At 40.6% G+C, this 14566-nt stretch overlaps 1 protein-coding gene across 3 annotated transcripts in view; it reads left to right on the plus strand.

Annotated features, from left to right (window-relative positions):
- LOC149088792 (major facilitator superfamily domain-containing protein 6-A-like) overlaps positions 1-14566 on the plus strand; it is a 59571-nt gene that overhangs the window by 12829 nt on the left and 32176 nt on the right. The window contains exon 1 of one of the 3 annotated variants that reach the window (XM_089250203.1): positions 12550-12674. The exons of 1 other annotated variant lie outside the window; for it this stretch is intronic. In XM_089250203.1, the coding sequence (XP_089106329.1) occupies positions 12668-12674 (7 nt within the window). In that variant the 5' untranslated portion in view covers positions 12550-12667. Of the gene's footprint in view, positions 1-12549; positions 12853-14566 lie in introns of those variants that run through there. One more of the 3 variants, XM_089250220.1, reaches the window with a different exon arrangement.

Raw genomic sequence — 14566 nt, forward strand, 5'->3', positions numbered from 1 at the left:
GATTGAGAAAACGTAAGAATGATCAAAAGAGTGATATAGGGAGTGCAAACATGTGAGTGATCAAAAGAGTGATTAAGAGATTAAAAATTATCAAAAGAGTGATCTAGAGCGTGTGCTAGCATGTGAATGGCCAAGAGAATGGCTTAGATGAGCATGTGAATGACCAAGAGAATGGCTTAGATGAGCATGTGAATTACCAAGGGACTGGCCTAGATGAGCATGTGAATGACCAAGAGAATGGCTTAGATGAGCATGTGAATGGCCTAGATGATCATGTGAATGGCCTAGATGAGCATGTGAATGACCAAGGGAATGGCCTAGATGAGCATGTGTAAGCATGTGAATGACCAAGGGAATGGCCTAGATGAGCATGTGTAAGCATGTGAATGACCAAAAACGTGACCTAGAGCCCGTGTGACCGAAAGAGCACGTAAGCGTGGAGTGACCGAGAGATTGACTTAGGATAGAACATATTGCGTCCGTATTTCAGATTCTGGAAACCTGCGTCGTCTCCGATTGGTTAAAAACCCGAATTTCAAGTTAGAAAAAAGTTGAAAAATTCGAGTTTTTAACCAATCGGAGACGACGTGAGTTTCCAGAATCTGAAATACGGACGCACTACGTTCACACCCATAGAAACGCAGACGTATTCACCGGAGTGATGGCCAAGTGGGTTATAGCACATTATAGCACCGACCACTCATTCCGAATGAGTGGGTCAAGAAAATTAGCCTAGAATGGGAGAAGGGGGGCAAAACCGTAAAACCACCTCTGCTTACCGAGTCCTCTAAAATTAAACTCAATCATTATTTGGCCATTAAAGAGGGGTAACAGTTAAGAAGGGTTTCACTTTTTTTTTAATTACATTATTTCATTCAATTATAAGATATTTAATACTATACCGAATAATTCATGTCGATGGGAAATTAAAAAAAAATAACCTTCATATTTACTTTCACATTATTTATCTTAATTTGCATAAAACCAATGACGTCATAAAATATTTAATCGTTTTCATATAAAAATTACTTTAACTAGCTGCTAGAAGTTCACGTTGAAATTCAGCATCACGGACAAAGAAACACCGATTCCAGTATGGAACAGTCACGTGAGAGTGAAAGCTGTCGAATAGCAAAAGCTTACATTACCACCAACAATTGGAACTAGGATGTTGATTCGCTTTGTCAGTTATGTCAAATTCAAGCATGTTTCGTGTTTCACATGTTTGTTGTGTGTCCATGAACAACATCGGGGATTGCCTACAGTACACGTGTGTGTGAGTGTTTTCATTTCGTCGATTGCATGGGGGATGGATACATGACAGATGTCTCAGGGAGAAGATCCAACGCGAATACCGAAATTCTGGTTAATTAATTCTCATTTTGATAATCCAAAATAATTCAGATTAATGGAACGAAGATTTAAAAAAATCCAAAACAATGACATTATTGAATTATCAATTGGGCTATACGAGGATATGTTTTATTTTGCAATTACAATTTTTATTTTTTGCAAAATACGATTCTGTTATATTTTCTTTCTCAATTATCTCTCATGCTTTTTCATAACTATCATTGTATTAGTTATTGAATTTCTGAAAATTGTGAATTTGGCGTCGATGTGGGAAACATGAAAACGATATCTTTGTGACATTTTCATCGTTTACTGACACTATTTCGGTAGTATTGCAAGCCGCCTCTTTTTGACTCACGTTTCGATTGCGCAACGCTTTGTTTAAAAAATTTTCCGAAGTGATTTTCATGAAATTTTTTTGCAAGAAACGTTTATTTTTGAAAACTAAAACGAGTGGAATAATATTTTTAAATTTTTTGTCACAAAGAAAATTATTATTTTTTTAATTTTTCAAAACTTTTTAGAAAATTTGTATTGATTTTTGATATCTTGTTCCCCCCCCCCCCGATCGTTAGAGCCCGGAAGTTTAGGCACTAAAAATAATCAAGGTGGGTAAAAAGGAACTCAAATGCCTGAAATAGGCACTGAAGAAAAATACATTTGTAATTTATGGAAGGAAGAAAAAAAATAACTGAAAACTAAGCCCCTAGAGACAATGGTTTTTGGGGTCCCCCCCTTCTAGTTGCGAATAATTCCCGTTTATTTGAAGAATAATAATTACCATTTCTGTATTTGTGAAACAGCTATTTTGTTCTATTGTTGTAAAAAAAAAAAGGTTTTTTTTTTTTTATATTACCACATATGCGAGACTCCATCAAGCGCGGGACCCTGTGTGGCCGCATTTGCCACACACCCCGAGGGCGACTCTGGTCAATTTCATCGAATACTAAATATGTTTGTGAAATAAACTTCCATGGCCTTTTCGCAGTTTTATGGTGTAAAAAACAAAATCAAAACAACATGGGGGGGCCCCCCAGAGCCCTGTCTGCACTATCGGATAACGGATACCTCTGTTAAACTGATGAAATCTTCCGTCACCCAAAATTTCTCCTATAGAGTCTAGTATGGTAGACAAATATTATGAACTCCAATCTGATGAATTTCGTAATTTAACGTTTCCCCCCACCTCCTTTCGAATCCTATTCCTGTGCGAATATTTGCGTCGATCGCCGCAATCCCGAAATAAGAATTTTCATCGATTTAACGAATAAAAATAACAGTTTTATCTGATTCGTTAAATCAAAGAATTTGTTAAATGAGAGTTCGTAATATCGGGGTATGATAGTAAAATTTGTTTAATAAGAGTTCATTATATAGCTGTCCGATTTCAGAATTAGTCAAATAGGAGTTAGTTATGGGCGTTATTTCGAGGATTGCTCGGAAAAAATCTTAAATCAGACTATATTACGATCACTCACAAGTACGGTCATCTAAATAATAAATCTTATAACTGCAATTGGGACCGATTTATCATATTTACCAATACGAAATGGCGTCTATGCATAATAACTAGCAAATGTGGTGAATTTAGAACGATTTCTCATGTTTACCAACGATGCTTGAGTATTATACATAATACGGTAAAAGTAATAAATTCAGGGGAATTTATCAAACTCACCAAAATGGACGGTGATTATGCATTATTACCGGAATCATCACATTTACCATAACATATCCAGATAGATGTGCAGTCACTGAGCAAATCATTGTACGTATTCCAATATGTGTCTTTGATTTTCTAAAAATGCTTTCTATTCGAAGTTCCACCGAGAACAACCCGAAACCCCCGTCACATCTGAAATTAAGCATTCGTCTGCATGTTCTAAGGATGTTGCACACGTACCTGAGATGTTGCACCTCAGGTATGTCCTCACTGGTTCATAATTCACATTCCTCTTGCAATTTCTAATCGATAACATGCCGGAATGTGTGTTCTGAGTGTATGCGTGATCCCCCTAACGTATTCATGTTGTCCGAATTGTGCTTGTTTCGTGTTGGAGCAGACATACCGAGTTCAATTTGTGAAATTTGATACTACGAATGAGTCCGTCTGAACAGGTCTATAGACCCAAGGAAAATATGCCCTTATATATATTGGAATTTTCTGCTCTTCTGACACAACGATTTCAGTTTCTGCTGAAATCTGAATAATTTATAATCTTCATATTTACTATAAGCTGGTGTTGGTTTAGTGCACTGAACCGGGAGGGGAGGGTGAATTCACTCTTTCTCTTTCTTTGACCACTAGTTCTATATTTCGGATGAGGATGGTGTATGCTGAAATTCACACTCTGACCAAGTACAGCACGGAATCTTGAAGTTTTCGGTGAACTCACCCACATGCGATGATGGGTCGCTTGTAGGAAATTTCCCTTACGTTTTTCACATTCAACATTAAAGGTAAGAATAACTGGAAGACAAAAAAATGTCTTTGCAATGTCAATTCCTTTTTCAAATTATTCTTATATTGTTCAAATGCCCCCCCCCCCCGGAAATTATAGCATTAAATTTCGTAATCACGAGGCCTTTTATGCACTTGATGCCCACAGGCCGTTCCTTTGTGAGACCATGAGAGATGACGCCCCTCGGAAAACATAGCTTTTACCATGGGACTCGTAGTGAACATCTGCAGATTTTTATAGCGGCCTGCCACCTATCAACAAGTCTATGTACTATTTTTTTAATTTAGTAAATGGTGAATTAATCATCTAAAGTGTCCAAATTTAGATTTTTTTGGATTGAATAAAACATGTTTTGCAATTTTCTAAGTTTGTGAAATTTAACTTCGATAAGTCTGTACATTCGTATATGCAGTATAATAGATATATAAAATAATTTATTACGAATTGTTTCCGAAAATTTAGACGATAGTCTAAACTATGGTAAATATTCAAAATGGATTGCCGAGCTAGGTTGACTGGCGTGCGGTTTTTCATAATTTTTGAGTGTTGTTATTAATTTAGTGCTAGGTGAACGTTAGTTCCAATGACTTGTCTCTCGAGTTGTAATTTCAACGATAGGACGAGAATTTCATCGCGACGAGTGAGGCGTGATTCCAGTCGTCTCCGGGTCGTTCATAACCACGTCGTCTAAGGCCCACCTCACACACTAAAATCATACTCGAGTTACCAATTATATTGATATTAAACTTGAGAGTTGAGTTGACTTGAACGAGTCGAGTTGCCCGTTCTCCCTCACACGGCGCTCTACTAAAAAAATATTCAAAACCCGGGAAACTGAGTAAAAAACATCACAGTCTTCTCCTTCTTATGTAGTTCTTCTTATCTTCCAGTACTATCTTGTCAACCGGGATAGGAAAAATCGGAATTTATCACAAATAAATAAAAATCATTACAAAGAAATAAGTAAAATAATTTCTATTATGTAAGTGAAATCGCTACACAGGTAAATACACAATTTGTTTATTTAAATCGATATAATTTTGAAATGACAATAAAATAGTATATATATATATATATATATACAAAACTATAATTTTTAAGTATAATTTCATTTGTATTTTGAGTGATTTGAATGAAAAAAAAAAATTCGCAATAAAATGTCTGTTTTTCCTCAACAAATATGCCTCTCAGTACGTTATATGTTGGATTTATTATTATATTAATTTATTAGTTAAAGTATTGTCTCGTAGGATTTTGAGTAGTTTCACGAGATTGAAACGGCGAAATCTACAGTTCGGAGAGGCAAAAAATATAAACTGTAGGCGAAACTACAGACAAAAAACATGAATTGTTGTGTATGTTTTAGGGGAATGATTTTCCCCGAATACTTCCACACACAGATGCGCGTGTACGTGATCTAAATACACTGCTGGCCACCCAAATTGCAACACCAAGAAAAAGAAAGACAAGAGATATCGCAACAATATTTATTTTGTAGATAACATGTTGACCAAGCATCAAATGATTAAATTTATAGACTTCTGTGAAGTGTGGTTCCTGCCAAAATCAGTAGCCAGAGTAGCCGCCATTGTTGGAGATCACCGCTGCCACACGCCTCGGCATTGATTCAAAGAGACTTTGGATGTGTTCTTGGGGTACAGCAGACCAAGCAGCTTCCACGCGTTGCCAAAGTTGATCTGGTGTGGCAGCTGGAGATGTAATCTGGGTCAATCGTTGAGCAACCATGGACCACATTTATAGGCTTTGTTTATAAGTAGGGTGACCATACCTCCGGTATTTTCTATTTTTTTCGTCGTCCCGATTTTTTGGCAAAAGTGTCCCGGTTTTTCCCGTTTTTTATGTGAAACCTACTTAAACTTTTATTCTTTATTGAAGTCAAAAATTGAAATTATTTTTCAACTCATAAATTATATTATGATGATTACAACTATAAATAAGAATATTAATCTCCCACATTTGTGTTGGTGAACGTTTTCCTCGTGGAATTCATTTTAATCCACTGCAATTTCCAGTAATGCATCATTTCCCGCCATATTGTTTTTCTCGTAATTTCAGTAATATTTGGCAACTTTGTTCAGTTTTGGCAACATTTTTGGTGATAATTGGCGGTGTCCTTTATTTGGAATCTCAATTTCCCGTATTTCTCTCGAGAAAATATGGTCAGCCTACTTATAAGGAGCAAATCTGAATGAGGAATTTAGTTTTTATACCTGAGCTTCGTCATCACCACATAAAGCACTTCTGATTTTGAAAGTAGATAGCAGCACCAACAATATTTTTAAAAATGAATGTTTTAAATTAGTCTAGAGTATTAAATTAATTTCAGTTCCCTTAAAATTGTTAGTGCCATTGTGAATTCGCTGCATATGCTACAAGGCAAAAAAAAAACTGCTATTGCGGACGGCGTAACGTTTCGAGTCACCCGGTATGTACGGGACTCATTACTTTCTAGATACAATATCTATAGGACGTACTGGCCTGGCGGGAAAACTGCATGCATTTTATCGCACCCACGTCCTGCAGCAGGGGTCGCTAGGCTGGGATCTTTGTTGGGGCCTTACAGGCCAGATTTTCCATTGGTCACTCGATAAAGAATTTACAGTATGAAAAAAAAAATTATAAGAAACTAGGCTCAAGCCTTTAAGCCCCCAAAGAGGCCGTGCGACCTGTGCAGCTACATGGGGTGCCTCTCTAGTAAAGGGTGTTGGAAGGTAAAAAAAATGTGTTCAGTTGAGAAACGTCATCGGGGGCACCAAAAAGGGATTCCGCACGGGCAGAGATTCCTTTCTCTTTTCTGCCCCTACCCATTTGTACATCAAGGCCACCTCAAGACCATCGTATACCCGGGGCCACAACTAGAGGTTTGGTCAGCTGTGTCAAGCTAGCATTTTAGCATCCTCTTATAATGTTGAAGCAATTCAGAAAAGAAACCATAATCGGTGTTCTAAACTGGGGGCGGTTCTTTGGCCGTGAGACCTGCGCAGCTGTATGGGGGCACCGCCAGGTGCAGATCCAGGTCGATGTGTCGGGAGAAGCGAATTGTGTAAGTTCGTTGGGAACGTAAGAACGTAAATACGGGACAGGAAAATTTTCCAATATTATTCGGTTCTTACCTATCGCCCCAACCCTGGATCCGTTCCTGAGCAAAGGCAGACATCTTCAGCTGCTGCGAATGGAGCAGAGGCAGAAATATTCAGCTGGGAAAGAAGCTGAGACAGACATCTTAAACTGCGAAATGAGTGGAAGCAGAAATATTCAGCTCCGAATGGAGCGGAGATACAGGCATCTTCAGCTGCGAATGGAGCCTAGGCAGTGACCTTCAGTTGCGAATGGAACGAAGGCAGGTATCTTCAGCTGCGAATGGAGCCTAGGCAGTGACCTTCAGTTGCGAATGGAACGAAGGCAGGTATCTTCAGCTGCTAATGAAGCCGTGGCAGACATCTTCAGCTTCGAGTGGAGCGAAGGCAGGCGGATCCAGGACGATGAGTCGGAGAAGCGACTTCCTGTGTAGGTGCATTGGATCATCTGTATTTCACACGGGACAGACAAATTACTCCCATATTATTCGGCTCTTGGGAGGGGCGATCGCTCCCCGCCTGGATCCGCACTTAGGCCCTGCTCTAAGAGGAGTGCGAAATTCGAGTTGAAAAAGTGAAAAGCTTTGTCGACAAAAAGAAAATGTGGGCAGGGGACACCAAAAATAGGTTCCGCACAAGTACAGATATCTTCTCACGTCACCCCTGTTCTTAACGCATATTGGTGCATCAGCACCCCCCCCCCCCCACCCTGCAGAAGCAGGGTCGCTGTGTCAGACTTTTTTTACCGGATATTCATTACTCTGTAATGAATTTATAAAAAAGCCATGGATCCCATATCCTACAGCATGGCTCCTAGGCTGGGATCTCTGGTACGCCTCCAGGCCAAACTTTTCATGCCCCCCTCTGTAGTAAGTTTATAATGTAGGAAAATACACAAAAAATGATAATTATCGTCCCGTGTCTGCTCCCCTCTAGTTGCGGCCCTCAGGATCGTGTCTTGTGACCCGGGCGTCGGATCAAAGGGGGTGGGCACCAAAATGCGTCCTTGCCCCGGCTGACTAAGCATCTAGTTGCAGTCATTGCAGTACTGCCTAGTCTTGTGGGAGGGGACGCAACTGGTGGGGGGGTGGGGATGTGGACAAGAGGGTCCAGTGCCCTTTGCACCGGACCAGAGAGGGTCTTGGGACAGAGTGGGAGCCATGTTCTGGTTTGGTGGTGGTGGACCAGAGAGGGCACCAAACATTACAAAGGGCACCAAAATGTGATCTTGCCCGGCTGACCGAGCATCGATCCTTTGCGACCCTACTTGTGGGAAGGAGCCTATGAGGGGTCCACCCAGGGACGTAGCGTGCCTTCTCGGGAGTCCCGGCAGTGCCGTCTTAACGCGTGGACCCGTCCGGGCACGGCCCGGGGGGCCTCACGAGTAGAGGGGCCTCATTAAAATGAGATCTGATTAAAATTTTCCAGAATTTACCAGGTAGGGCATCAGAAAAACCACTTGGCCCGGGGGCCCACAATGCTCTTAAGACAGCCATGGGCCCCGGGGGAGATTTTCTTGGGGCCTCTTGAAAAGATTTATTATCATGCAAAATAAGTGTATATTTTTTTGTAAGTGCACCCTCCCCCCCATATTTGCTCGAGGCACGACTCCGGTTGCCCCCCAGCCCTTTTACGGGCCAGGGTCCACCCGGGAGGGAAGAGCTCAGAATAATAGGATTTGATGAACTTTTTTTCGTAGCATTTTCATACAAATTATTAGGTAAGTATTTCCAGCCAGAAGGGAGGGGGGGTGGGAGCTTATATATATCACTTTGTTCGGGTGCCAGGGACGTCTTAAGAGCACTGAGGGCCTCCATGCCAAGTGATTTTTCTGAGGACCTACCAGGCAAATTTACATGTATGCTCCTCGAAAATTTCAACTATATCTAATTTTTGTGAATCACCTTTTCTCTTGAGGCCCCACTGGCCGTGCCCGGATGGGTCCATGCGTTAAGACGGCACTGCTGGCAGGGCTCCAGCTCTAGGATCCGGGGCAATAACCACCTTTTTTTTTACACAATAAATTCATTACAGAGAGGCCTGTGAAAAGTCTGGCTTGGGGCCCGCTAAATATCTCAGCCTAGAGGCCCTGCTCCGGGATGTGGGGAGGGAGGGGAATTCACAAAAATAAAGAAAAACATTCTGAAACACGTTAGAACTGCATTTGAAAAATTTCAAAATTTAGAATTTACACATTGTATATCCGTCTTCCGGAATGTATGCGAGAATGATTCGGATGGTAATGTTCACGACTGAAAAACTCTCAAGTCTCCCTAGGGAAACATGGCAGTTCAGAGGTTTCCAGGAAGGCATGCAATTAACACTCCACCGAGGACAGTCGAAGTTGCCTCGCTCCGGGGCAGTCATCGTCTAGAGATATCCATGCTACAGTCTAACTATGGAACATCAATAGTGGAGGCATCGCCGAATGAAACTACAAACATTCTTACAAACATTCTACAAAACATTCTACAAACTTAGCCGTAAAGTCATTCACTTTGTGCGCTCTATTGGTACCTGCAGACCAGATTGGTAACTCCAACGAGAGGGGAGGTTTTCAAGGGAAAAAAAATTGCTAGATATCTTTTCTAGTTTCCATTTTCGTTTGATGCTCTAAGCATGTTTTTTTGGTTAATATAGCCCTGTTATTCTTTAATGGCAGACAGAAAAGACGGGTTTTTTCAAGGGATAAAGAATGCGACCATCTTCATAACATACACTCTTTTTTTTCTTTTAGAAATAAGCTACTGCCATACCTAATAACGCCAAAAACTATATTGTTGGGGCTTTAAAATGAAAACATCCTTTCACAATCAATAATATATAGTTTAATGGGGAAAAAATTAAATTTTAATCAAAAATTTCAAAAGCATCCGCCGAGAAAGGAAAAGGTTTCTTTTGAAAAAATTGCGGCCCCCTGGAATTTGACGGCCTGGTGCGAGCGCATTTTTCGCCCCCTCCCCCTTAAGTCCGGTCCTGATCGGAGACAAGATTGGGAAAGAACAGTATACATGAGGGGAAAGAGGCTTGTCCCTTAGTTTACGATGTTCTTTCCCAACTTTCTGCAGATGTTTTTGTATTTGTAACAACTTTCTAATTGGTTTTTTTTTTAGGACAAGGTGTCCATGTAAAATCAATTTTTTTGTGACACACTGTATTTTAATTCTCAAAACTAAAACACGGTAGTTTCTAGACACATTTTTAGCATTTTTCAAATTGGAACCTTACCTCTACGACAAATAGTTGATGAGATGAAGGGCGAATTAACAGAGGCCACCCTATATAGAGTAATACAAATTAATACAAATTAAATCTTGTATTTGGGGATGGAAAAACCAAATAAAATTTAACATTGTAATTTCAAAGTTAGAATCAAAACACTGAAAGGAAAATTTAAGATGCGTTGAGTTAATTAAGAAGCAAATAATGTGGAAAAAACCATTTTTGATTGAGGGTCCATTTTCTCTATTAAAGTATATAAAAATATATATGATGGCTCATATCTCTATTAAGTATAGGGACAAATGTGGTAAGTAGCATTAGTTCTAAAGATGTTATCAAAGACTTTGAGCTAGAAAAAAGTAGGCGAAAGCTTTTAGATAAATAAAGTGAGTGCTCAGAGAAATATCTAGATCATATATTCAACCTTAGGCCGGGATTACACTGTAGAAGTTTTGTAAAAGCTCTTTGATAAAAACGTGAAAAATTCAACCAATAAGATCACCGGTTGCATTTGCTTGAATGCAAAACGATGCGCCTATTGATTGAATTTCAACTTTTATAAAAGATCTTTTATAAAACTTTATAGTGTAATCCCGGTCTTAGACACAGTCACGGATCCACAGCGATGAGTCAGGAGGGGTGGCTAATTGTGTAAGATTGTAGTATTGTCCTGTATTTTACGGGACAGGCCAAGCTTTACCATATTATCCGGATTTTGGGAGGGGTGATTACTCCCCACCCTACTTCTGGATCCACTGCTGGTCTTAGATTTCAATATGTTGTTTTTTTTTCATTGATAGATTCAACATTGTGTAAAATATACGTACAAAGGGGGGGGGGCACCAAAATCATTTAAGTGCTTAGGGCCTTCAAACATCTTAATCCGGCCCTGATACCAAGGGTTCTTAACCTATGGGTCGCGACCTAAACTTGGGTAGCAGAACATTCCGGAATGGGTAGAGCAAATCCACTAGCAGCCAGGGGGCTCTGGAGCTAGGGGTCATGTCCCCGATTTGATTCGCAGGGGCTTCCGAGATGAGTCATGCAATTGCACTTACAGCCCTTTTATTAAATGCACTTATTGTGCCACCGGTTTTTCTAATTTCGAGAAACAAACAGTCCTGTGGGTCGCGAAGCTGATCTTGTTTCTGTTTTTGGATCACGGCTGAAAAATGTTGAGACCCCCCCCCCCCACTCCCGATTTACACTAAGTAGGGATGGGACGAATATTCGGCTGCTATTCGGTATTCGGCCCTTGTGCCTAATATTCGGTTCGGCCGAATAAGCACAACAGACTAATTTAAAAATTTACTGATTATATTTTATTGTGTGGTGTATTTTGTCCCTTTCTGTGAAAGGGGTTGCACCCGAATATTCGGCTGCGCGGCCAAATCACTATTCGTTCCATCCCTAATACTAAGATAGTTTGAAATTATAAATTTATTTACTTCTAATTAATGTCAGAGTTGAATTAATCATGTTGAAAATTTGAGTGTGTATAAGTCGGATTTTTTTACTCTAACTCAATCAAGTACAGAGAAATGGTAATAACGACCTCGGTTGTAACGCCACCTCAGCTATAACGTCAATAATTCGCGGACCGGAGTGATTGTCATAAGTAGCCTATAATGTTAACAAACCTTGCTTATAATGTCGATGAAAAGCAATCACCTCTGGTACGATGACAAATTTTTCGTCACTTTTGTTTCTGTTTTTCCCTAAGAAATTCCTTAGATTGGGATTGATATGGGGAATGTTCGTATGTTGTTTTCTAGAGAGTGACTTATTAACGAGGTTTGACTGTATATATATATATATATATCTGAAAATGATGCCAAGTCGTCGACTCATAGTTATTGAGTTATGAAAATTACCTGTATCAACGTTTTTGATTAAAATAAATTCACACAATGAAACTCTGACTAAAAAACGGGACCGGTTAACACTGGTAACGAGTAAGCTGACCATATTTCCTCTAAAGAAATACGTAAAATCGGGATTACAAATACGGGACATTGTCAATTATCACCAAAAATGACACCAAAAGTTAACAAAGTCGCCAAATATTGGAGAAATTACGTAAAAAAAAAACAATACCTAGACAAACTCTCAGATTAATATATTCTTATTCATAATTGTAATTATCACAACATAAATGAGTGGAAAAATAATTTCATTCTTTGACTTCAATAAAGAATAAAAATTCAAGTAAAAGCTTCGTTTAAAAAACGGGAAAAACGGGACACTTTTTGCTAAAAAAATCGGGACGGCCAAAAAACAAAAAAAACGAGACTATTCCGGGAAATATGGGACGTATGGTCATCTCAGTAGCGAGGTTTCTCTGTAATAAAAAAAAATCAGTCAAAACGTGCATAGTATGCATTAAAGTACACAGATGGCAGCACTAGTTGCGTAAAATTTCTTCTGCAAAAAAAACAAACTATTGTTTACATTTTTCTCAGGGTGAAGAGATTTTAGGCCTTACACCTTTTCATCATTAATTAAACCATGTAAACAGCAGCCTCTGCTCCCATGTGTGGTAAACATTTTTATCTCTTTATGAATTCGCACATTTTCAATTTAAACGCATTTAATCAACATTAATTGTCACATTACTCAGAAATATATTATAATGTTGAATTTTAATGCAGTAAGAAAACATTCATGTTGTGCACGAAATCATGTGCTTAAAATTCTTTGATCCAACGAACTTACATGTGAGTATGAATCTCCGTAATATTATCAACATGGAATACAATGGAAGGACATCTGTAGGACATGAATCGAATTATTTTATCCAATTTTTTAGCTGTAATGATGGAAAAACTTGCATGTTATTTAAAATTTGGACATGTGTAACACGTGCATGGCCCCCACAACCTGAACTAGGGGCTCCCCTTAGGCTGGGATCTTATGATGAGGCCCCATGACCCCCACAAGGGGTGGGCTGACAAGGCTCCAGCCCTGGGGGCCCGGAATGATTTTCAGTTTTTTTTGCTTTTTCACGCTGTAAATTCATCATAAAGGGGCCCTTGAAAGTCTGGCAGGGGGCCCGCAAAAGATCCCAGCCTAGGGGCCCTGCTCCAGGATGTGGGGGCCATGTGAGGCCCTTAGCCGAACCTTTAACGGGCCTTTCTATAAAATTATTTATAGCATACACAAAAACATGGGAATTGTCCCCGGCCCTGGTGCTAGAGCCCTGTCCGGCTCCCGCCCTTGTCGAATCCATGACTGTGCGTGTTAAGTATCCCGCCTTTCCCCCGGGGTCATCTTAAGAGAATCGTGGGCCCTCCATTCAAAGCGATTTTTCTGAGACCCTTCTCTGGCTACAAATGCTTGCCAGACAATGCTTGACAGTTTAAGTCAACCGGTGGTGGCCCTTGGATCTGATGTGGCCCACGTCACAGTGCCTTCTTAAGGCATGGGTTCACCTGGGTATGGCTCTCGAAGGCCTCAAGAGAAGAGGAGCCTCACAAAAATGAGATCTGGTTGAAATTTTCGAGAAGTTGTTTGGTAGGGCCTCAGAAAAATCAATTGGCCCGGGGGGGGGGGGCCCATGATACTCTTAAGACGGCCCTGCCGCGACATCGGACCCAATTTCGTAAAAACTAATTGAGCGACACATAAACAGATCGCTTAAGTGATCCACTTTGCAGCTCCACATCACTGGAGTTGTCCGTGGCATGTTTCCAGATCAGTTGAGTGACCCACAGTGAAGTTCCACGTGACTTAAAAGTGACCTGCGACATATTTACGTATCATTTTAGTGACTCGCGGCCCATTTACAGATCACTTGGGTGACCCGTGACACGTCAAAGGATCAGTTAAATGATCCGCGGCGCATTTCCAGTTCTCTTGAATGACCCGCTACGCATTCACAGATCACTTGAGGGACCCACAGCCAAGGCCGTCTTAAGAGCATCATGGGTCCCCGAGCCAAGTGGTTTTTCTGAGGCCCTACCAGGTAAATTCTAGAAAATTTCAACCAAATCTCATTTTTGTGAGACCCCCTCTTCTCTTGAGGCCCCAAAGCCATGCCTGGGTGGGCCCATGCGTTAAGACGGCACTGCCCGCAGCATATTTAGAGATCACTTCCGCGACCCGCGGCACAATTCCAGAGGGATTAAACGGCTGGCGACACATTTCCATATTACTTGACTTACGTTGAGACACATCACTTCACAGTTCCGGATCACTCAATCGGCCGACGGCACATCTACCTATCGCCTGAGTAACGTGCGGCGCAGGTCCAGATCACTTAATTGAGCGGCCCGTGCCATTTTTTCAAATCAGTGAAGTGGCTCGCACTCTCCTCAAAATTTAGCGCCCTTGATTCAGATGATGTCTCAAGAATTTTAATCACGACTCATTTTCATGACATGTGCCCGGGGTAATGGGCCCCCATGTGTTAAGACGGCGCTGCCACTTCTC

This window comes from Pholcus phalangioides, unplaced genomic scaffold, assembly GCF_987345545.1.
Source record: "Pholcus phalangioides strain wild (caught in Gottingen) unplaced genomic scaffold, Ppha-v1.0 ptg000003l_1, whole genome shotgun sequence".
Classification (NCBI taxonomy): Eukaryota; Metazoa; Arthropoda; class Arachnida; order Araneae; family Pholcidae; genus Pholcus; species Pholcus phalangioides.